Below are 22619 nucleotides of genomic sequence, written 5' to 3' on the forward strand. Positions count from 1 at the left end.
AGATTTGAGCAATGAAAATAGTAAGTGACCTAATAGATAATACAAATATCTTTTTAAAAATTTACTATACACTGATCACATAGCAAGTGTCAACAAATTTCAAGGGATTGCAAAAAATAGTTTGTTCTCTGGCCACAGCGCAATTACACTCAAAATATTAACCCCCAAAAGGTAGGAAATTTCTATGTATATGGAAATTAAGAAATATAGTTATAAATAACTTGGGAGCGAAAGATAACAAAAGTGCTATTTAGAAAAAACCCGTGAGGGTGTGGGGCGCCTGGGCGGCTCAGTCGGCTGAGCTTCGGCTTCAGCTCTGGCTCAGGTCATGATCTCGTGGTTTGTGAGTTCGAGCCCCACGTCGGGCTCTGTGCTGACAGCTCAGAGCCTGGAGCCTGTTTCGGATTCTGTGTCTTCCTCTCTCTTTGCTCCTCCCCTGCTCGTGCTCTGTCTCTCTCTCAAAAATAAATAAACATTAAAAAAATTTTTTTTAAATAAAAAAAAGACTCATGAGGGTGAGGTGCCACCAAACTTAAAAGGGGAATTTATACCCTTGCATGCTTATCTCAGTGTGTATACTTAGTGAAGAAACCAAACATTTAGTAAATAATCCATATACAGGAAAGAAACGACAACAACAACAAAACAGGGGAAGAGAAAAACAAACAATTAAGAGCACAAGTTAATAAACTAGAAAACAAACACTGAAAAAGAGAACCAACAAAGCCAAAATTTGGTTTGTTTCAACTACCAGTAAAATGGATAAACTTCTGTTGGAATTGGTTAAGTAAAAAAAAAAGGTGCTGATGGCCAGTATCAGGACTGAAAAAGAAAATATGGCTTCATACTCTGACACTCTCAAAAAAGATAACAAGAAGATATTGTAAATACCTTTATAATAACAATACATTTAAATTTTTAGATGAAACGAAAAAAATTTCTAAAGAACTGGGTTAAGAAGAAATAAAGGAGGAAGGATGTTAGCATAACAGAGAACTGACTTTCTGGAAGAGGACGGACAAGGGCCTCCATGGACTGGGACAGGAGAAACTGAGAAGATGCCCCAGGATCCCAGCAGATAGTGTTCTCCACAAGTGAGGTGTAGTGTGAGTCGGGGGTGGAAAGTGAGGGTGCCCACTGTCTTACCTGTAATAAAGCAGAGCAGTGAGAGCTAGGCTTGAAATAAGCCATCCGATCAGAACTTTGGTTGTTACCATGACAATGGGGTAGCAACCCTCTAACGCCCCAATGAAAAAGCAGAAGGGCCCTGATGACTGAGTAAAGATTCCCAAAGCTGAGATAAATGGTTTTAACAATGAGGATTTAGAGAATTTTTTTTTAAGGATTTAGAATTTTGAGGGGACCCGAAACATTGAAAGTCCATTTGGTTGAGCTGCGTGACTGACAACTGTAAAGCCTTGCTTATTGGGGCAGAGTCACTGTCTTCTGCTGTGTCCCTGGATCCTTGCTTCCTCCTCTATCCTGACTTCAGCTACTTTAAGGAAAAAGCCACATATGGCAGGAGACTTCAGAGAGGGGAAGGACTTATACTTTTACAACTCTGCGGTGTATTAGTGTAGGTTCGTCAGTTATAACAAAGCTAGCACTGGGGCGGGGGTGTTAATAATGGGGAGGCTGTGCATGTATGGAGGCAGAGTATATATGGGAAATCTCTATCTTCCTCTCAATTTTGCCGTGAATTTCAAATTCTTCTGCAAAAAATAAAGTCTTAGAAAAAAGACAACCCAATAAAAAATGGGCAAAAGACTTGAATAGTGAACAGGCATTTCTTCAAAGAAGGTACACAAATAGTGTAAAACACGCTCAGCATCATTAACCATCAGGGAAATGCAAGTCAAAACCACAATGGGACAGCACTGCACACCCACTAGGATGGCCGTAACGAAAACAAAGAGACAATAACAAGTGTTGGTGAGGGTGTAAAGAAAGTGGAACCCTCATACACTGTTAGTGGAATGTAAAATAGTACAGCCACTTTGGAAGAGTCTGGCAGTTCCTCAGATGGTTAAACAGAACATAACTACGCACGTCAACAATTCCATGCCAGGTATATATGCATGTATATCCAGGAGAACCAAGAACACATCTACACAGAAATCTATACGCAAATGTTCATAACGGCATTGTTCACAATAGCCAGTGGAGCCAACGCATGTATCCATCAACTAATGAATGGATAAAGATAAATGGAATATTATTTGGCCATAAAAAGGAATGAAATACCCTTGCCACAACACGAATGAACTTTGTCAACATTATATTAAGTGAAAGAAGCCAGACAAACTAAACTGTATGATTCCCCTTCTATGAAATGTATGGAAGAGGCAAATCAAAAGAAACCGAAAGCAGATTTGTGATTGCCTAGGTCAGGGCAGAATTGAGGGGCTGGAGAGTGACAAGTGCGGGGTCAGGGTTTCTTTTGGAGGTAAGGAGAATGCTCTAAAATTGTGGTGATGGCCGAGCAAATACTTGAAATATATGAAAACCCATTGCATTGTAAGAGAGTGAAAGGTATGGTATGTGAAGTATATCTCAATAAAGTGGAAGGAAGGAGGGAGGAAGGGAGGGAGGTGGGCAGGGGTTGGGGCTTGGGCATCACCCGAAGCTAAAGGCCACACAAGCGAGCAGCTTCCCCTGTGCACGCCACCCCCTCCCCACCCCCCCACCCTCCCACCGGGCTTCTAGAGGCAGAGCATGGGCCTCTGACTCAGGGGAAGACAAACTTGCAGTGGAGACAGGAAGCTTAAGGGAACCCCATGGCCGGGATTCAAGTCCCACGGCCTCTGTGTCTAAGTGTGTAGTTGCTGCCTGCCGTTCCGCCGGGAAGGGTTGGGGCTTCTCCTTTCAGGGGCCGCTGTAGCTGGGAGATAAGAGGACACCGCAGAGCCCTGTCTTGCAGGCTCTTGTGCAGAAGCTGGTGGAGTCCGGGCGTGGCGGGCCCGAGAGGCGCTTCCATGCAGCAGCTCCCCCTGCCCGAGGCAGGGCCCAGCTGGAAGCTTGCAGAAGCCAAGGTGACCCATGGGGGCTCATGACTCTGAACGTGCCCACGAGCTCGGGAAGGGCCCGACGAGCTGGGCGGCCAAGGGGAAATTGCACAGAGGCTAACGCATCTCGGTTTTACGTGAAAAAATGGCAGCTACCCCTGGGGGACCTCGTCTTTCACGCCGGTGCCCAAAGCAAAGGTGCTGGCTCAGTGGGCCCTCGAGTCACCCAGGGTCCCCAGAAAGCCTGTCTGGCTTGCCACTGCTCTGGCCGAGCTGGGGCCCGATGGTGTGCCCTGGGGGGCAGCAGCCTGGGGAACCGCCCCGGAGCCCCAGCTCTGGCAGGGCAGCCTGTGGGAAGGTCGGCCGGTGCTTCGGGTGGGATTGGACGCGGTCACCCTGGCTGAGCAGGGACTCTTGACCAGGCACGCCAGATTTTTACTGACCTTTGAGTTGCTGCAAATGGTCTAGCTGGGGGTCAGCACGCTGTCCCGCGAAGGGCCAGATAGTAAATGTGTTTGGCTTTGTGGACCACATACGGTCTCTATCACATATTTTTCTTTGTTCTGTGCTTTTGTTTTTATAGCCCTTTAAAAATATAAACAGCATTCTTAGCTCACAGGCCATCCGCAAACAGACGATGGGCCAGTCCCTAGGCTGTCCTTTGCAGACCCCTAGTCTGGTCTTGTAAACAAAGCTCTGCCGGAACGCCGGGGCGTCGCTCACCCCCACTCTGCCTATGGCCGCTCAGAGTTCAGTATCCAGACAGAGCCCTTCGGCCCGAAAGCCCCACATACTCGCTCGTGGCCCTCCGCTGAGAAAGCCTGCCATCTGTCATCGGGCCTGCTGCTCGGAAGGGCCCGGCCTGGCAGACGAAAGACGCCCACCTTTGGGGCCCACTAACGTGGGCGCATGGTGCGGCCACTGGATTCAGTCTGGGTCACTCTCAGAGGGGTCCACAGGGAGGAGCGTTCTCTGATGGCGCTGATGGGGACCAAGCTGCCGATGGAGGCCTCTCGCCGGCCGACACTGCCCCCGAGATCCCTCCTTATACCGGAAATGGCACCACGGCCACGGCAGGGACCCAGTGAAAGGAAAGGCCTCTGTGTTGCTGGTGCAGAAGCCCCTCCCACACACCGGGTTTGTCCCCATGGAAGCTGGCCCACTTTCCATCTTGCCGAGAAGGACCGTGGGCCCCCAGGCCCAGCATCTAGGGGACAATGCTGCTGTGGCAGCCCAACCACCTGCTCCGGCCACATCACTGTCAACTTCCTGGGCCATTTGTGCCCGACAGAGATGCTCCCTCTGTGTCACAGGCCACTGAACAGCAGAACTGTCCGGGGACCATTCTATGCTTCCCACCATCCACTGGCATCCGGCCTTGCCGAGCTCTGGATCAGCCTCCCCAGACCCCACCCCAAAGACCTCCGCCTCTGACACCCCGTGGCCCTGGTCTGGGCAGCTTGCTCACTGAATGTGGCCGTCCCCCGCCAGGATTTGCTTCCTCTTGGTTGCCCTTGGGTAATGACCGGGACGGGAGGAGACTGATAGGGCGTAGTGCGGGCCTATTTTGAAAATTGGGGCCTATGCCCACACTGCTCCCGGACACGATGGTGCAGCTCCCCCTACCAATAGCAGGACAGGCCAGCCCCTGGGGGTGCCTGCCGGGTGCAGCCGGGCCGAAAGGGGCTCAGGGTTCAAACTGAACTCTGGTGCAGCCACCTGGATTTTCTTGGAGGACCAACACGTCCCTAGGTCCTGGAGACCCAGGTCACTTGGTTGCGTACCCCCTCACTGTCATCTGTGGTGGTCCACGGGGGCCGAAGTAGGGGTGTGATGAGTCTATATAAATTTCACTCAGATGCCCCCATTGCTTTTTTTCTCCTAAAGCCTGCAGGTGAAAGGTCTGTGTGCGAGCAGGTGATGGGTGGAGAGAAGGCACGAGATACTGAGATGGGCACACTGTGCAGGCGGAGACCCACCTGGGCACCGGCAGGGGCCACCTCAGGCCTGGGGGCTCGGGGGTCAGAAGCAGTGACGATTCTTTCCCCCTGGATCCGGCACCTGGCAAGGCAGGGAGCACCGTGACCTGTGCTGGGTTTGCACCCCTGCTTGCAGCAGAAACAGTGGACATAGCCAGTCACAAACTATTCTGCTGGGCCTGACTCCCAACGTGGGCCCCTGCCTCTCACGGGCTACCACACATGTCGTACGACCTTGTCTAGGCCCTTCAGACACAAGCTCACACTTGGCCTTGGGTTATGTGGTGTGTGGCGAGCAAAGCCACAAGAGCTTGGGGACACGGCCCACAGACCTCAGGCAGAGATCCAGATCAGGTTAGCATCAGATCCCAAACCGTGGTGGCCTGTGCCCCTCGGGGGAGGGTGAGCCACGGAATGTCCCTCCACGGGGGTGGAGATGAGGGGGCCAACCGTGCCCCATCGGCCTGAGACCGAGGGGGTTCCTGGGCCTTCCAGTGCCGAGACCTGGAAGGTTCCGGTAAAGCAGGATGAGATGGTCGCCCTAAGGGGAATCACGTTTTTGGCCCATTTGCTGCCCCTGTAATTATGGTGGTGGCACCAGAGGTCAGCGGTCCGAGCTCCTTGTGTGGGTCGTAAGGGGGAGTAGCCTGGTCTCAGGCCGCACCCTGGCCGAAGTAGCCCCTGCCAGCCTCTCCGGGACTCACGCACAGCCGGCTGCACCTGCAACCCGGCGGCGAGGTGCAGTCCACACCGCAGGGCTTCACGCTGCTGCTGGGAGCCCCGTGGGGGGCAGCCCGCGGGAAATGCGTCATGAGGCAAATCACACAGAATCGGTCCCGGCCTCTGTGGTCCGACTGATCAGATTGACTGTTGGAATGGCAGACTCATGTGAAAATCTGAGTTGGGCCAAGAACGTGTGGGGCCGAGGAGGCGGACTGTGGAGAGAGGCAATCTGCCACGGGTCCTCAGCGCCTTCGTGTTTTTGTTGGGTATGCCAAGAACGCAAGGCTCCATCTGCCGTCCCTGGGCTGCGGCTCGGGGTTGTGTTTGCAGAGATCAGCTTGAGGGATGAAGTGTCTCCCTTGTGCACAGAGGGCAGGCTTCCCCAGGCTCAGTGTTTCTTGGCCGTGACACAAACCCACAGTGCGGGGAGCATGTACCTAGACCCCTGTGTTGCCCCGTGGGACTCGGGGAGCAAGGGACCCCGATGCGGATGACTGCTCTGCGCTGCCCGCTGCACCCTGGGTCTGTGCTTCTGACCCAGGAGTCTAGGGTCCTGCCAGCACCCCCCCCCATCTGAAACAGGCTAACATGAGCCAGTAAGGAGGGCACAGCAAATCCTAGGCCTTGACAACTTCACGTTAACAACCTTGAAATTGTACATAAAATGGAAATTTTCCTAGAAAAACACAACCTACCAAATGCGAGGAGAAATAGAAAACTTTTAAAAATATAATCGTTAAAGAAATTTGAATCGGCACAAAACCTTCTCCCAGGAAAGCTTGCTCCAGACGGCAGCCCCAGTCAGTTCCAGCTGACATGTAGGGGTAACTCCAGAAACACACCCGCCCTTCTAAACAGAAGAATCACTTCATGAGACGGGCACGATCATGACACTGAGATTAACAGGGCCAGTTCGTGCAGGAACAGCAACCAGGCCAGTTCCACTCACCGAAAACGTTGCCAAAATCTTCAATAAATTAGCAAACTGAATCCAGTGATGTATGAATAGGATAAACAGTTCATCATTAGCAAGTTGGATTTTTGTGAGGAGTACAAGCTTGGCTTTACATTAGAAAACCAACTAATTTAAGTAATTTAAATGATCCACTTAGCAGAGTAAGGGAGAAAGTCCTATAATCACCTTACTAGGTATAGAGATGGCAGTTAATAAAAGTCAGCATCCATCTGGGATCAAACTTCTCAGAACACGAGGAACGTAAGAGAACACCCTTCATCTGATAAAGAGTGTCTTCACAATAAACAAGAACAAACATCATGTTTAGTGGTGACATACAGACTTGGTTTCTGAGACTGGGAACGAGACAAGGAGCCTTCTAACACCATTTCCACATTGGAGACCTGAGCCAACACAGCAAGGCAAAAAAAAAAAAAAAGGAATCAAAAAGTAACGAGATCAGACAGGGAGGAACACAGCTGCTATGAGTTGTGTAGGATACGAAGATGGTTGTAGAAAATCTGAAAGAATCCCCAAATAGTTTAGTAAAACTGATAAGAGGCTTGGTTCGGTTGTTAAATATAAAATTAGAAAATGTAAAAAAGTCAACTGTGGTTCTACACACCGGCAATAAGCAGAAAAGAAATGAAAGAAAATGCACCATTTACACTAGTAAAAATATAAAGCGCTTAAGAATAAGTTTAACGGGAGATGCACAAGACTTGTCCGCAATCACTTCTAAAACTGGATTGAAAACATTCACGACAACTTAGATAAATATAAAAGCACACCGTGTTCCTGAACCGTATGACTCAATACTGTAAAGATACCAGTTCTCCCATGCGGATTTATATACTCAAGGCAGTGTCAAAAAATCCCAGCGAGTATGTGTGTGTTCGTGTAACTTGATAAGCCAGTTCTAAACTGTAAATGAAAATGCGACGCCAAGAGTGACCATGACTCTCTCAAGAACGAGGCAGGTGCTTGCTGTGACAGACACTGAGGTCTCCCACAACACCGCGGTAACCTGGCGATGCTGGCTCAGGGACAGAGAGTCAGGAGGCAACCCCACACGCAGGACAATCCGTTTGGACAGAGGGGGCGCGGTGGAGCCCTGGGAAGGGGGACAGGGTGGTTCCTCTTTTGTAAGATGGGAACCCGTGTGCCTTCGATCTCGTGCCACACACGGAGCCCAGCTCCAGGTGCGTTAGACGCCTCAGTGTGAACAACAAAACAATCCGGCAAAAACACTGTTGGAGAATATATTCCTGACTTCTGAGGGTGGTTTTTAAAATCCGGCACAAAAACTTCTAACCATAAAAAGAAACCTGGACACATTTCATTACATTAAAATTAAGAACGTCTACTCACGCAAAGACGCCATTAACGAGGGTGAAATAAGGCGCAGAATGGGAGGAGAGATTTACGATACTTGGGACCTGGGTTTGTCAAGCACTCCCCCAAATCAACAGGAAAAAGGCAACTGTGTAGAAAAGAGGGGAAGGACTTTACAGATGAGGAAATCCAACAGTCGGCGAACACGCACAAGATGCGTTCAGCCTCGTGGAAGAGAAAGGAAATTAAAACCGCATTAACGCACCAGTGCACAGCTGCCAGATGGGTAAAAGCGTCGGCTAGGGTGTCATGCGGTGGGGACGCCTGTCGCCGCCACATCTAATGAAGCTGAAGACGGGCGCGTCCCCCGGCTCAACGCTCTCGCTCTCGTGTGAGACGTGCCCTTGTGGACACCCGGGTACATGTTCCAGAGTTTCATAAACAGCCTTGTTAAAAATAGTCTAAAAGTAGGAACCCCAAATGTCCCCCACGGTGCAGCAGATAAACCACTTGTGATCTCTTCACGTAATTACCGGCAGTGACAAACCAGACGCCGCGCCAAACGTGGGTGGGCGAACGTCCGCACGGTTTGGAGCAAAGGAGACAGGTGCAAGAGAACGGGCTCCGCGTGCCTCCGTCAGACCGAGTCTGCACACGGTCTTAGGGGTGCATGGTGGCGGGGGGGGGGGGGGGAGGAAGGTGAGGGCATCGTCACGAGGGGCCGGGGCTAGGGGCTTGCGCTGCATTTGTGCCTTTGTGGCACACGCGTTTAGGAAGAGAGCTAAGGGTGAGAAGTCACAGGTGGGCAAGGTGACTGTGGATGGGACAGAGGCCACTGCAGCAGGCACCGGGGGACCCTGGGTCGGGTTGGAGCTGCGGGCAGCTATGGGCCACCTGCCGGGGTGGGACTGGCCTGCACCTCCCTCCCTGCATCCCTTAGCTGGTCTGCTCCCCACTGTGGCTCCTACAGACAGACCACTGAGTTTCCTCCTGTCTTTGAAGTCCAAGTCCAGCCCCCAGGTGTGTGTGTTGTGTGCCCCCATCCCACACTGACGCTGCCCGCCTCCCCCCCCCCCACCCCCCGGGTGTGGGCCTGGAGCCCAGGGGTCCAGGAAGGAGGCAGAACAAGCCGGCCCTGTTTCCCTGCCAGGGCAGGGCCGGGCCAGGACCACAGCCGAGAAGGCGGTGGGGGCCCAGGGGCTGAGCAAGCGGGCTGCTGGCAGGCGCTGTCACCTGGACAGGAACCTTGTTGGACTTCCTTTCCCCAGATGAGAGCATCTGCTCGTCCGGTGAAGGTTTGGGGAGTGGGCAAGCTGGACCAGAGGGCTGGGTGTGGCGGAACAGAGCAGGGAGCTGAGGGGTGCGGGGAGCCGTGTGGCCGCCGCTTTCCACCCCACACCGGGGTCCCTCCCCTCCTTCAGGGTGGGGCAAATGCCGCTTCCCACAAAATTCCAATTTTATTATTATTTTTCTACGTGCAGTAGTACTTTATGAAACATGCGATGCAGACATGGAAACTGAGGAGAAAGGATTAGGCCCAGACTGCCCCTCAGATGCCCCCCTGTCGCCACGTGAATGTCCTAGATGAATCATTTAGGTCTGATCCACACCTGTGACTTAGAGAAGGGGGACCACCAGCACTATTGAGCCACTGAATCCCCAGAAACGTGGCCACGGGCCTGGGTGTTTGCTGGAGCCCGGGGCCTGGAACGGCCGCCCCCCACTGGCTGGCCATGAGGATCTGGGGCCAGATGAGGGGACTGCCCAGCTCACTGGCACTCTCACAGAGACACAGGGAGACCCCAGGAGCAGTGGGGACAGGGGACCTGCTTGCACTGGTCTGCAGGACCTGTTGCTCCCAGCCCCTCCCTGCAGCCACCCTGTGGTGTCCCTAAGCCAGGCCTTGGGGTCAGTTCTCCTCTCCCACACAGCGGCTGTCTCTCTGGTGTCCAGGCACCTGCTGCTGAGAACAAGGCTGCCCCTGGGGGTCCCGGCCCTGGGACCTGGGTGGGACTTGCACACGGGCTACCTTGTGAGGCCTGCGTGGAGCACAGAACCGAGTGCAGGGGTGGGTGACTGGCAGTTGCACCCTCCACGCCATCCCCCTGCACTCTCCTGTCCCAGGCAGGTGCAGGAGGCCTGCGGTCAGTCAGCGGAGGGGGTGTTTCAATCCCCTCTGAGCTGGCTAGTGGTCCTAGGGAAGGAATTGCTGGTGGTCGCTCTTAGGGAGGCCCCGAGGCCACATGTAACAGGAAACCGCAGTGACTCTGTGAACTGCATGGTGGCCCTGGGGTGGAGAGGCCCCTCTTTGACCTGGGGGAAGGGCATGTGTCTGTGTGCATGCGTGTATTGTGTGTGTGAGTGTACGTGTGTATGAGTGTGTGTGAATATGTATGTGTATGAGTGTGTGTATAAGTGTGTATGTGTACGAATGTACACGTGTGTACGAGTATGTGTATATATATGAATGTGCGTATGTGCATGAGTGTATGTGATGAGTGTATATGAGTGTGTGTATAACTGTGTATGTATGAGTATATATGTGTGCATGTATGAATGTGTATGTGATGAATGTGTGTATGTGTGTGTGCATGTGATGTGTGTGAGTATGTATGTGATGAGTGTGCATATGAGTGTGTACATTGTGTATGAGTGTGTGTGTATGAGGGTGGATATGTAATGAGTATGTGTATGAGTGTGTATATATGAGGGTGTATATGTGTATATGAATATGCATGTGTGTGTATGTGTGTATGAGTGTACGTTTATGAGGGTGAATGGGTGATCATATGTATGTGATGGGTGTGTATGTGTGTGTATATATGATGTGTGTGAGTGTGTATGTATATGAGTATATGTATGTGTAAGAGTGTGCTTGTGTGTATGAATATGTATGTGTATATATGTATAAGAGTGTGTGCATGTATATGAGTATGTATGAGTATGTGTGTGTATGAGTGTGCGTATGTAATGAGTATGTGTGAGTGTATGTGTACAAGTGTGTATGAGTGTGTTCATGTGTATGAGGGCATATGTGTATATGAGTGTGTATATGTATGAATGTGTATGTGATGAGTCTGTATGTGTGTATGAGGATGTGTATTTGTGTGTGAATGTGTGTGTGTGAGGGCGTGTGGTGATTGTGTATATGAGTGTGTACCTGTGTGTACATGTGTATCAATATGTACGTGTGTATGGGTGTGTATGAGTGTATAATTGTGTATATGTGTGTATGAGTGTGTGTATGTGTGAATGAGCGTGTATGTACGAGGATGTATATGAGATGAGTGTGTGTATGACTGTACATGTGCATGAGTGTTTGCATGTTTATGAGTGTGTATTGTGATTGTGTATGTATGACAGTGTGTATATAATGAGTGTGCGTATGTGTGTATGAGTGTGTACATATATGAGCGTGTATGTGATGAGTGTATGAGTGTGTATATGCATATGAGCATGTGTGTGTGTACGTGCATGAGTGTGTGGCTGTGTGTAGGTGATGAGTGTGTACGAGTGTGTATATGCACATGAGCGTGTGTGTGTGCCTGGGTGTGCAGTGCGGTGTGGGGGCTGGCCAGAGGGCGCCCATGCCTTTTCTGCAGGACCAGCCCCCTCCCCCCCCCACGCCGCCTGTTGAGAAGCACAGAAGGACAGCACCGGTGGCATTTCCGACTTGGATAAAACCAGGAAAGAGCGGAAATGTCCTGGAGAGCCTCTCGGAGGCGACCTGCAGCCCAAAGTATGTGACGTGTGTTTGGCGGGTCCCTGAGCCGGGAGTTTGAGGGCTCGCCAGTGCCACCCTTGCTGGGTGGAGGGGCTGCTCTGAGCGGGCCAGGCAGGCCTGGAGGGGAGCCAGAGACCCCCGAGGCCATAGCACCCCTGCTCTGCAAACATCAGATCCAAACGGGCGGGGCCTTGGTTCCTGCTTTGACTTCTCTGCCAAAAATAAAACAATAAAGCCCCTGAGGCCTTTTATAAGCTTGTTTTGAAAAATGTAGGCATGTTTTTTATTTCCTGGCAGCTTTCTGGGTAATTAGGATTCCTCCCACGGCACAGTTGGGGGCTGGAGTCCGGCTTGCAGGGCAGCAAGTGGGCAGGGCCCCTGGGGCTCCCGGGCAAGGTCAGGTCTGAGCCCCGGAGACCCAGAACTTGCCGCACGCCCAACCCAGGAAGGAGGGGAGGCCCGCCCCGGGCTGAGCCTCGGCAAACAGGCAGACTCAAGGGAGCGGCCCCAGGGCCCACTTCCGGGGGAAGTGCCCCCACCAGAACTGGGGCAGGAGGGAGTCCCCCCGAGGCTGGGACAGCAGAGTTTGGTGTTGGAGGAGTAGTCCCTTCTGCCCCCACAGGCCCAGCCCGCCTGGATCTCGGGGCCCCGGGACTGGGCTTCCTGCCGTGTTCTCCCTTTCCTCTGTCCTCCTCCAGGGTCGCCCTGTGGCCACCCTCTGGTCTCCTGGGGGAGCCCCACAGTCCAGGCCCTTGTTCCCCCACCAACAGAGGCTGCCTCTCCGGGTGTCCCAGCAACTGTCCCTCCTTTATCCTTGTGTAGATGGCAGCTCCCGCCTCCCCCTCCCCGGCAAAGCCTCCCCCCGCCTCTCCTCTGGTACACCAGGACCGGGTGCCCCCCCAGGGCAAGAGCCCAGCTCCCCAGTGGTTCCTGGACACGCCTGCCTGTGGAATACAGTCCCACAGCATCTGGGCACCCTCACCCTCCCTCGGCATCCATTACCAGCCCGAGCCGCTGCCTCCCCATCTCTCTGGAGACCATATTGCCTTTCAGCCTGGTCCACTCCTCAGATACCGGGGCCCTCCTTTTGGACACCCTGCACCCCTGGGCCACCCTGCATCTCTGTGACCACCATGGGGTCCACTGTCATCCTGCAGCCACCACAGCTGGGGATGCAGCTGCTGTGTCCCTGCCCTCCACTCACACTCACTTCTGGGGACAGCAGTTGCTCCTTCGGGACCCCAGCTCCACCCCAGACCCCATCCCCAGCAAGCTTCTGAAGCTGCCTCTGCCCATGCCCCCTCTGCCCAGAGTAGCCAGCAAGGCTCGAGGGACTGCGTTTGGCTTTGGCCCACCCCGAGGCCAGCTCAGGGGACAGTGTGGTCCTGGGCTGCCCCCCGATGTGGAGGGGCTGGGGTCAGGGACCCGACCCTGGACCCCGTCCTGTTCTCACTCCTCCTTCCCGCACTCGGCCTGTGCAGCTCAGACTTCTGGACCTATTGAGTCCCCTCGGGCCTGGGGAGCAGGGCAGTGGCTAAGCACACAGTAGGTGTTTAATGAACAACTTGCCCCACTTTGTAAAGAACCAGCTTTTGGATGTTGAGGCCCTAAGGCTGGGTCTTCCTGGAGACCAAGTATGGGGAGAAACCAGCCGGGTGCCCTCACCCAGCTGCCTGCTCACAGACCCATAGCAGCAGAATCCCTGGGGTTCAGGCTCTTCCAGATTGTTCTGTCCTGGGGCCCACTCACTGCCCCACCCCCATCACGGATCACAAGGAGCATCCGTGCCCAGGGCCCCGTTGGGGCGGCTTGTCCTGGCCGCCCCGTACCAGTAAATGGGAGGCAGTGAACACCCGAGCCTGCGGGGCTAGGAGTGTCCAGGGCCAGCCGTGAGCAGGAGGGCAGGTCAGTGGGTGTCCTCAGGAAGAGCAGCGTTTCTCAGATGGAACTCTGGACAGGCACCAGGACCCCCTGGTCAAAATGCGGAGTCGGGCCCATGCAAGCCTCTGGAGTCAGACCCTCTGGGAGGGCCCGGGGATCTACATTTCTACCATGCCCCCTGGCGACCGGCAGCACCACATGCTGGGGTCGTGCCCTGCAGGTGCACACAGCTCCTGATGGCTGCTGGAGCCGAGGGAGGTGGGGGGGGGGGGTGGCGGAGCAGTTGCCCCCGGGCTGAGCCAGGCCAGGTGAGGCGGCCACCTGACCCAGCAGAGGAAGGTGGCGAAGAGGATGCCCTTCTGAATGGCCGGGGCAGTAAGGAGACATTCCTTCGGACGCAGTCAGCCCACTTGGGGGAATTTATTGTGAGGAAAGGACGAGAGACCCGTAACAAGGCGTGTATAGGGTGCACGCGCACCAGCGCACCGTCAGTTCATGGGAGACGCTGAAACCAGCCACAGGGGCAACAGTCAACAGAGCAGTCGACTTAAATAATTATGATGCAGCCACAGGAAGGAATATTACACTGTCACCTAAAAGCATGTCTCTATAAATTTAAGGCATGGGAAATGCTCACAGCCTAAAGTACTGAAAGAAATATGCAAAATAGAAACTTGCACGAAATGGGAGCCCCAGGTTTGTCTCGTGGGCCCCTAGGTATGTTTGCAAACAGATCAAGAAGAATTTCACCAAAATGTTAAAAGTGTTGTTTTTGGATGGTGGGATTATGCCCGTACCATCCCACCGATCAGAAGATGAACAACAACATTGACCTAGAAGCTTCTAGGAGCTAGCTCTCTTCCGGAAGCCAGGATAGCGCGGTGAACAAAATAGACAAGGATGATGGTGATACTTAAACCAAAACACTGCTGCTAGTGCATCTGGACTCCTTGATTCCGAGCAAGGGCTCAGTCAGGCTTTTGGAATGAATGAACGAGTGAATGAATAAATGAACGAGGGAACAAGTCACTGGTGAAGGAGTGCACGAGGTTTCCGTGGTGAGTTTTCTGGAAGGACAGGGTTTGGCGAGCGGGTCGCTTCTGGCTCCGCAGTTCATACAGTCACCGGGAGCTAAGGAGTGGGGACCCCGGGCTCATTCCCAGCTGGCTAGGCTTGCCTCCCAGTGGGGCTGGCCAGGTGTGTGGCCAGGTGCTCTGGGCACAGACACAAGGGTGTTCTCACCAGGAGGCATTCGCTCAGTTTGACGTAAGGTCGCAGCAAGGAATGTCCCCCCACTCTTAATCCACACGCTCCCACTGCTCGGACTTGCCCCGTGCACTTGCTCCCCCCCCTGTCTGTCTGTCCGTCTGTCCCTATGCAATGTTTCCCGAGCTGTTGGAGAGTGAAGGGCAGACAAGAACGCTCTCTGCTGGAAGCACACACGCAGGACCCGGGTCGGGAAGCTAGAGACTGATGTGAGGCTGTCCACACTACTTCCTCCCATTTACACGCTTAATCATTTATTTCCTTTTACCAGCGTGAGCTCACTGGCTCCCCCTGTATCCAATGGATTAAAACCTATTACTACCATTATTTTCATGCTCAGATTGCCCCCCGTATGGCCAGGGAGCCTGTTTGATGGCCTCTGTGTCCTCTGGACACATCCCAGCCATTCTTGGAGCACTCTTCTTCCTCCTGCGTGTGACTGATTTCCAGGCGCATTTTGCACTTTCCCTGCCAGGGCTCTATCATCTCCAGAGAGTCCTGGTTCCTTCCAGGGAGAACTGATGTTTGGCAAGCAGGATCTGAGCACTAGGAGTGCTTGGCACTACGGGGGTATCGCAGCGTTGCTCTCCCTCAGTGGACAGAGCCAGGAAACGAGTGAGCTGTGTGCATAGACACATGTGCAAGGGCCTGTGTCCACAGCCGGCTGCCATAAGATATGAACGTAGACATACGGACATATGTACCGTGAGGTCATACCTCCGTGGCTCGCAGGGCACACGTCCGCATGCAGGAAGTGGACGCCAAATGGGAACGACTGAGGTGGGGTCAGGGGCCAGCACAGGAGGCAGAGCTGGAGGGTGCGGTGGGGACAAGGGGGCCAGACCACCCAGCCTCAGGGCCAGGAGCAGGTAAGGGCTGGAAGGAGAGCCAGGATCTCATTCACATTTGGCAATGCTGCTTCAGCCGCCTGATGCACAGGCTGGAGGGGCAGGACCGGGAGACAAAGGCCAGCGAGGAGGCACCTACATGCATCCAGGCGGGTGGGAACGGTGGTCCTGCCCAGGGCTGTGGCCATGCAGGCGCTGAGGGGTGGGATGTATTTCTAAGTCTCCAGCAAGGAGGGGACAAGGGAAAGGAGGGAGGCATCAAAAGGCTACGGTGGGCCTAGGGAGGAAGCAGGACCTCTGTCTGGGTCCTGCTAAGTTTGAGATGGAATGCTAAGGAGGCAGCTGGACAGGGTGGTCTAAAGGCCCCTGAATCTGCATTCTGAGCCTCAGTTTCCCCATCTGCCCTCTGATATCCAGGCGTGGCCACCAGGTAGGCATGGGAGGCACTGGCCAGGTCGCCTGCTTTGGAATAAACACCTTCCCTTCTCTCACTTAGCTTTAATCGTAGCCACCCACCGGACTGCCCGTGCGGGACCCCCGCGCCCTCCCGGTGCCGTCAGGCAAGCTGTCCGGGCATGGCACCCTCAGGAATCCCACGGTCTTTCTCGCTGAAGGAAGAGAAGGCACAGCATGCTACTATGTCCACATGGACACTTGTTTTTCCAATATTATCTTTGTTTCCGGAAAAAGCTCTCACGGAGATATATGTTTTGTTAGCGGCCATAATGTTCATTTCTGATGAAACTGTTTGTTTTCCTAGTAGATCTTTCCACTTTAGAACCATTTCTCCCAGTTGTTTTGGTAAGAGTAGATGTTTTTGGTGAGGCTATTAAGAAGGTCAACCATTTTAAGAATATTTTCACCCGTGACTGTGAGGGGGAAAGCTGAGCCTGGCCCAGATGCTTTAGGAGCATTTTGACGGTGTTCTGTTCAAATGGTGCCAACGTGAGTTTTCCCACTTCCAAGGTGCGCGGGCCTGCTCCGGCCCCTGCAGACCCTGAGCACAGCTCTGCGCTGCCCACCGTGCACTTCTGGAAGTTAGTCCTGGCCTACAGAGAGGACAGTGGCCCCCTCCTACCACTGTCACGTCACCAAATGCTGCTGCCAAGGTGCGGAAGCTTCCCGCATCGGCATGGGGAGTGCCGTGGTCGCCGGGGGAGAGAGCACGTGACAGTGGCCACGGTGGTGGAGGGGCTGGTGGTGGCCACTCGGACAGGGCCCGGTGAGGGTGTCAATAGTGCAAAACATGGGAGTGGTGGTGCGGGTGGCCTTGAAGGTGGTGGGGAGGGTGCTGGTCATGTCAGGAGGGGCCGATGGAGCGGGTGACAGTGGTGAAGGGGGAGGTGGTGGCCCAGCGGGGGTTGCTCGGGCGGGTCGATGGCAGCGCAGGTGGTGCAAGTGGCAGTGGATGGAGTTGAAAGTGGCTGAGGTCGTGGTTGGGGCGGTGGGGTTGGAGGTAACAATGCATCCGGCCGGCCTAACTCTTTTCTATTCAGGGGACGGCAGGTGCCCAGTGGCCCACCCACAGAGCAATGCGGTGACGAGCCATCGCGTTTCATTCCTTCTGTGGCCCACAAATGGCTCCCACACCGGGAGCACCAGACACAGAACCCTCGCCCTTGCCCCTCGCCCTGAGGACTCCTGCTGTCCTGAGTGCCTGGCCCCAGAGATCCCTCTGGGAGTCCCTTCGGGAGGCACTGGCCTGAGTAAGTGGCTCCTGGACTCAGGAGGAAGGGAGAAAGGGAGGGAAAGGCTCGGAGGGGACACTCCGCCCAGCTGCTGCCACACCCAGGGGGGCTTCTGCCCAGAAGCAGGCCCTGCCCTGACCACCTGGCCAGGGGTCCCAGCCTCCTGCCCGTGGGCCTCAGGCGTCAAGGAGGGCGGGGCGGGTCTAGGTGGCTGCCAGAGGGTACTTGCAGGCCAGGTGCAGAACTGAACAGGCCAGGTGCCCCGCTCGGGAGACTGAGGCCCCAGGGAGCACGTGGCTGCCGTCACACTGACGTCTGGGACCAGGACGGGGCCAGGACTCTGCGGGGGGCCAATGGCCGGGCGGACGCGGTGTGCGCAAGCTGCCCAAGCCCCGGGGGCCGGTGAGGCCGGGCCCGCGCTCCGCTCGCCCAGGTGGCCGGGCCGCAGCTCGAACCCCACCCCCGCCCGCCTCTCCCGCGGGCCGCTGTCCGGCCTTGGCCGCTGCAGGGAGGAAGCGCTGTCCTCATTCCACCTCTGGCCGCCGCGGTGCCAAGTTGCTGGCGGCGGCGGCGCGAGTCGGGGCGGCGGGCAGCGGCGGGGGCGCAGCGCCCGCCCCGGCGCCCCCGCGGCCCGAGGTTACTCACGTAGAGTCCGGAGTGCTCGGCGCCGAAGAACGGGAAGGGCACGGAGAGCGGCTGCAGCCCCGAGCCGCCGTCGTCCTGCTTGGGGGTGACAGCGTCGCCGCGCTCCGTGCCGAACGGGTAGAAGTCGGCGAGGGCCACCGCGCCGCGCACCCCGCGCACCCCGAGCCCCAGGGCGGCGGCCAGGAGCAGCGCCCAGGCGGCGCCGCGCAGCATCGCCGGGGATCGGCGGGCGGGACGCAGCAGGACACTGCGGGGACCGAGCGGGGGACACTGCGGGGACCGAGCGGGGGACAGAGCGGGGACACTGCCGGAACCGAGCGGGGACGGAGCGGGGACGCAGTGGAGGCAGAGTGGGGCGCAGTGAGGACAGAGCGGGGGGCGCAGCGGGGACGGAGCGGGACCGAGCCGGACGCAGCGGGCACAGAGCGGGGACCGAGGGGCCTCGCGGTCCGTGTGGGGCCGGAGCCGGCGGGGCCGGGTGCGGTGCGGGCGGCGCGGCGCGCCGTCGGGGAGCTCCCGCGCGCTCGGGTCGCCGCTCCGCGAAGGAAGGCGCCGGGCGGGACCGCGTTCAGGGCCGGCCCCGCCCCAGGGGCCGCGGCTTAAATACCCGGCCGGGCGGTCCCCGGGCCTGGGCGGGGCCTGGGCGGGGGCATGCAAATAAGGCCCCTCTTAAAGCGCCAGGCCCCGCGGGAGGGCGAGGGCGCTCGCTGCGCGCCTGGGGCCGCCCCGCGATGGCGGGGAGGAGCTCCCTGGCCCAGGCTTTGGCGAGGTGAGCGCTTCGCGGGAGCGCTCCTGCGGCGGGGACCGTCCTCCTCCTCCGTGGGTTCTCAGCTGCCAGACTGGAGCGAGCCCAGAGGAGGCGCGTTGCTCACGGCGCAGTTCTGAGACAGACCCTAAGGCCTGCCTGCCTGAGATGTTGGTCGGGGACACCCTGGCTTAGCAGTGCCTTGATACCCTTATGGAAGTGGCCAGGGGCCAGCCCCGTGTTGCTCCCCAAGATCTGAGCCTGTGGACACTTGTTGGGGGGGGGTGCTCCTGGTCTGATTTTATGTGAGGACCCCTGGCCTGGGGGAATTCAGGGCACTAAACAGGTGCACTGACCCATCAGGGAGAAATCCCCCGGGAGGTTTTCTGATGGGTTCGGGGCCCTAAGGGAACTTCACAGCAAGAGAGTCTCTAGCAGACTCCAGGGTAAGGAGGGCTCTAAGGGAAGGCTGGTCCTCTTGGGCCGGGCGGGGGGGAGGGGCAAGTGGACGGATGTTAGTGGGCCTGGCGGACCGCAGTAGGGCCTCCAGAGCCCAAATTCAGATTCCGTATCCCCAGCTGTGGCCATCCCAGCGCTTCTCCCGTCTCTGAGACCACTGACCGCACACCTGGTCCCTCCCCAGGCGCAGGGCCTGACTCCTGGGGTTGAGGCCCTCCCCCACCCCCCTTGCTCTCAGAATCCCGGTGTTAGGGGATGTGTGAGTGCAGGCCCAGCCCGGAGCCCCTGGAGACAGCGGTGTTCCCGTCAGAGATCAGCAGAAACAGCCAGCACGATAGCAGCAGCTGCCACTGAGTTTCTGGGCGCTTTTACGCTGGGCTCCGTGTTTTTTCTGTGTGTCCTAAAACGTCTTCAGTGAACAGGTGTTGCTCTGTGGTCAGCAAGAAATAGTAAATGTGACTTTGAGGAAGTAGTGGAAAGGTCCTCTGAGTGTGACTCTGGGGGCCAAAGGTTTACACGGGTCCCGTTCGGCCAGTATCCTGGCGGCCTCGCCGTTCAAGGAGGCAGCCCCTGTGGGGCACTGGCCCGAGAGAGGTTCCCCTTCAACTTCTCTCTGGTTCCCCTGTGCTCAACTGCGAGAAGGCCAGCCCTGGGGCCGGGCTCCTGCCTCAGAAAACCCTGGACGGCAGGACAACCGTGTGGTTCCAGGGAAGGACGAGAAAGGGCAAGGCCTCCCGTCTCTAGGAAAGGTCAGAGAGGACATCGAATTCCGGGGCTGTGCTGGGAGCAGAATCTTCGCGGTGTTGTCAGCGGGAACCTGGGGAGGAGGGGCACGTCCCCGCTTGCTCCCCTCCACTCACACGTGCACATCCCCACTCGCACACACACTCCCATTTCCACGTGCACGCTCACACATGGAGACAACACTCACACTTCCACACCCACACTCAGTCACATGTGCTGCCACATACAACACTGCACACATTCCTATGTGCCCCTCTTCACTGCTGACCTTCTGCCCCAAGGGATCCTAGTAAAGGCCCACGTCTGGGCTAGGTTATGGGTCCACCTAGGGGCTTGTAGGCAGTAGGACTGCCCCAGAGAAGGGCTGTTTCTCTAGACACGGTGGGAGTGGTTGGCCTAGACAGGGGGTCCCAACCAGGGCACTCAACTGAATCCCCTGGGTGGATTTGTGAGGTGCTCAGGCCTGGGCTCCACCCTGGACGGCAGGTGCTTGTGGGTCTAGGCTGGAGCCAGCCACAGGCCGACTCTTCGGCCACGGCCCCAGTGAGGCCACGCTTACCTGGGGTCCAGGCCTTGCTGCCTATTTGCAGCCTGGTCTGGGAGACTGGGGGTTAACATGAGGCCCCACCACTGCTGGGCATTACATTTCAAACACACACACACACACACACACACACACACACACAACTCCACAGGCAGCAAAAAAGAGGAAAAAAGTGTTGTTTTTTTTTTCAGGTGCTAAAAATATTATCAGGAAATACTTTTCAGCAATGTGCCGTTTTAGGTTCCCCTCTGGACTCAAGGGCGCCTTTGTCTCTGCCACAGAAAGTCCACATTTATCAACACCAAAATCGTTTTATCAAGCAAGCTCATGTTCTGCGGCCAGGAAACCTGAGCCTCCCCAACAGGCCTGTGACATTTTAGTTTGGGGCCTGAGTATGTGTGCAGTTTAGATGGGGGAGCCCTGGAGCCGACCTCGGGACACCCCAGGACCCGGGGCTCTGTTGGGGCAAGGTGGTGCGTCCTTCCCCACAGCGCACCTGGCCTGGTGGGCTTGTCCCTACAGGGCTGGGTGGGGCTCCCTGAGCAGGGCTCCGGCCGGGGCCCTAGAGGGCCGGGCTGGCTGTGCCTCCCACCGCTTTGTCTCCAGAGGCAGCTAGCTGAGCACAGATCTCCCCAGAGCAGCCAGAAGCCCCTGCCCCAGGTAACCCTCACCTGCCCCAGGAGCAAGGCTAGGAAGTTACAGGGCCCGAGGCTCAGGCTGGGTTGCGCCCTTGCGGAAGCCCACCCTACCTGGTTGTTTCACTGTGAGGCTGGACGGGGTCTTGTCACAGGTGGGAACGCCTGGTTCAGGATGAGCGGAAGGGACGGTCCTTGGGTCCTGGGCCCACTCGGCTCCGCGCCCCCTGTGTGCAGCAAGGGGGCACAGCCTCCAGGGAGCCCCCCCACACCTGGACACCTGACGGGTGTCCTGCTATCTATCGGAGAGAAATGATCAGAATAGGGTTCAACGTTTACTTCCTGGGAAGTTCACTGCTGCTTTCTTCTTTGAAAAAACTAGAGAGCAATTAGAAACCCTTCAAGCTGGAGAATCTGCAGGGAGAGGCCAAAGATGGTTACGGGTGAGCTCAGGTTGGGCCTCTCTCCGTGGTTGGGGTGAGGAACGACGCCTTCTGCCGTCCACGGGCATCCTCCCCCGCCCCCCACCCCCTCCCCGGCCCCGCCCCGCCCCTGCCCCGCCGCTGTCCCCCAGGGCACAGGGCAGAGACTCGGCTTCCCAGCTTCCCGAGTGTTCTACAAGCGCCAGGGACAGGTGCGACAGAAGGGCTCTCAGGTGGCCCCCGCATGACCCTTTGCCGAGAGGGTTGGCAGCTGATAAAATCAGGCTTCTGTGGCGTTTTTCATGACGTGGGGAAAAGCCTCATGATAAAATATCAAGTAAAAGTTTTTCAGAAGAGTATTCAGCGTGGCACGTGCAGCAGCCCCCCACCATGGGGAATGTTCCAGTTTTGCCCGAGGATCTGCTGTCACGGAGTACGGGCGGTGGCGGGTTTCTTTTTCATAGGCTTTGTCGTCACAGGTTTTCTTTGCAGTTATGTGAACAAATTAATGTTTTGGAAGCCGGAATATCAGTGACCCTGGTTCCAGCTGGCCCATTTCCTGCTCCAGCTGTGGCCCAGGTGAAGCCCCTGCCTCCCTCGAGAGCTGGGGTGCTGCGGGGGGCTGGGGCCTGTGTCCTCAGGGTGTTCTTTCTCCCTCCGCTGCCTCGTCTGTCTGGTGGGAATCACGGCCTTCCCTGGGCTCCCGGGGGGCCCTTTCTCTGTGGCATCCCTGCTCTCCTCCTTCGTACACCCCACCCGCAGTGGCTACAGGGTGATGATGGTGCCCCCACCCCTGTCGCTGAGGGTTCATGATGGGCCCGGGGTCAGTGTGGGCGATACCTCATAGAGGGCTCACCGTGCCCCTCGGGGGTGGGCTCGCCCATTTCACAGATGAGGAAACTGAGGCTAGAGAGCCTGTCCAGAACCACACAGCTGGAAGGGGCGGAGCTAGGATTCCTCCAAGGCTGATGAGTCCCAAACTGATGTGGGGGCTGCCGGGCCTCTTACAGGCCAGAGGCCT

General features: G+C 56.3%; 1 protein-coding gene across 11 annotated transcripts in view; it reads right to left on the minus strand.

The window, feature by feature from the left end:
- SNED1 (sushi, nidogen and EGF like domains 1) overlaps positions 1 to 18571 on the minus strand; it is a 91774-nt gene extending 73203 nt beyond the window's left edge. For all 11 annotated transcript variants that reach the window (XR_008422267.1, XR_008422266.1, XR_008422262.1 and 8 more), the window contains exon 1: positions 18050 to 18571. Coding sequence is in view for 6 of the 11 variants with exons in the window: in XM_019445312.2 (XP_019300857.2) it covers positions 18050 to 18262 (213 nt within the window). In the remaining 5 variants the exon portion in view is untranslated. The remainder of the gene's footprint in view (positions 1 to 18049) is intronic.
- Between the last annotated feature and the right edge of the window lie 4048 nt (positions 18572 to 22619).

Source organism: Panthera pardus, unplaced genomic scaffold (genome assembly GCF_024362965.1).
Source record: "Panthera pardus isolate Hobbes unplaced genomic scaffold, ASM2436296v1 HiC_scaffold_10, whole genome shotgun sequence".
NCBI classification, from domain to species: Eukaryota; Metazoa; Chordata; class Mammalia; order Carnivora; family Felidae; genus Panthera; species Panthera pardus.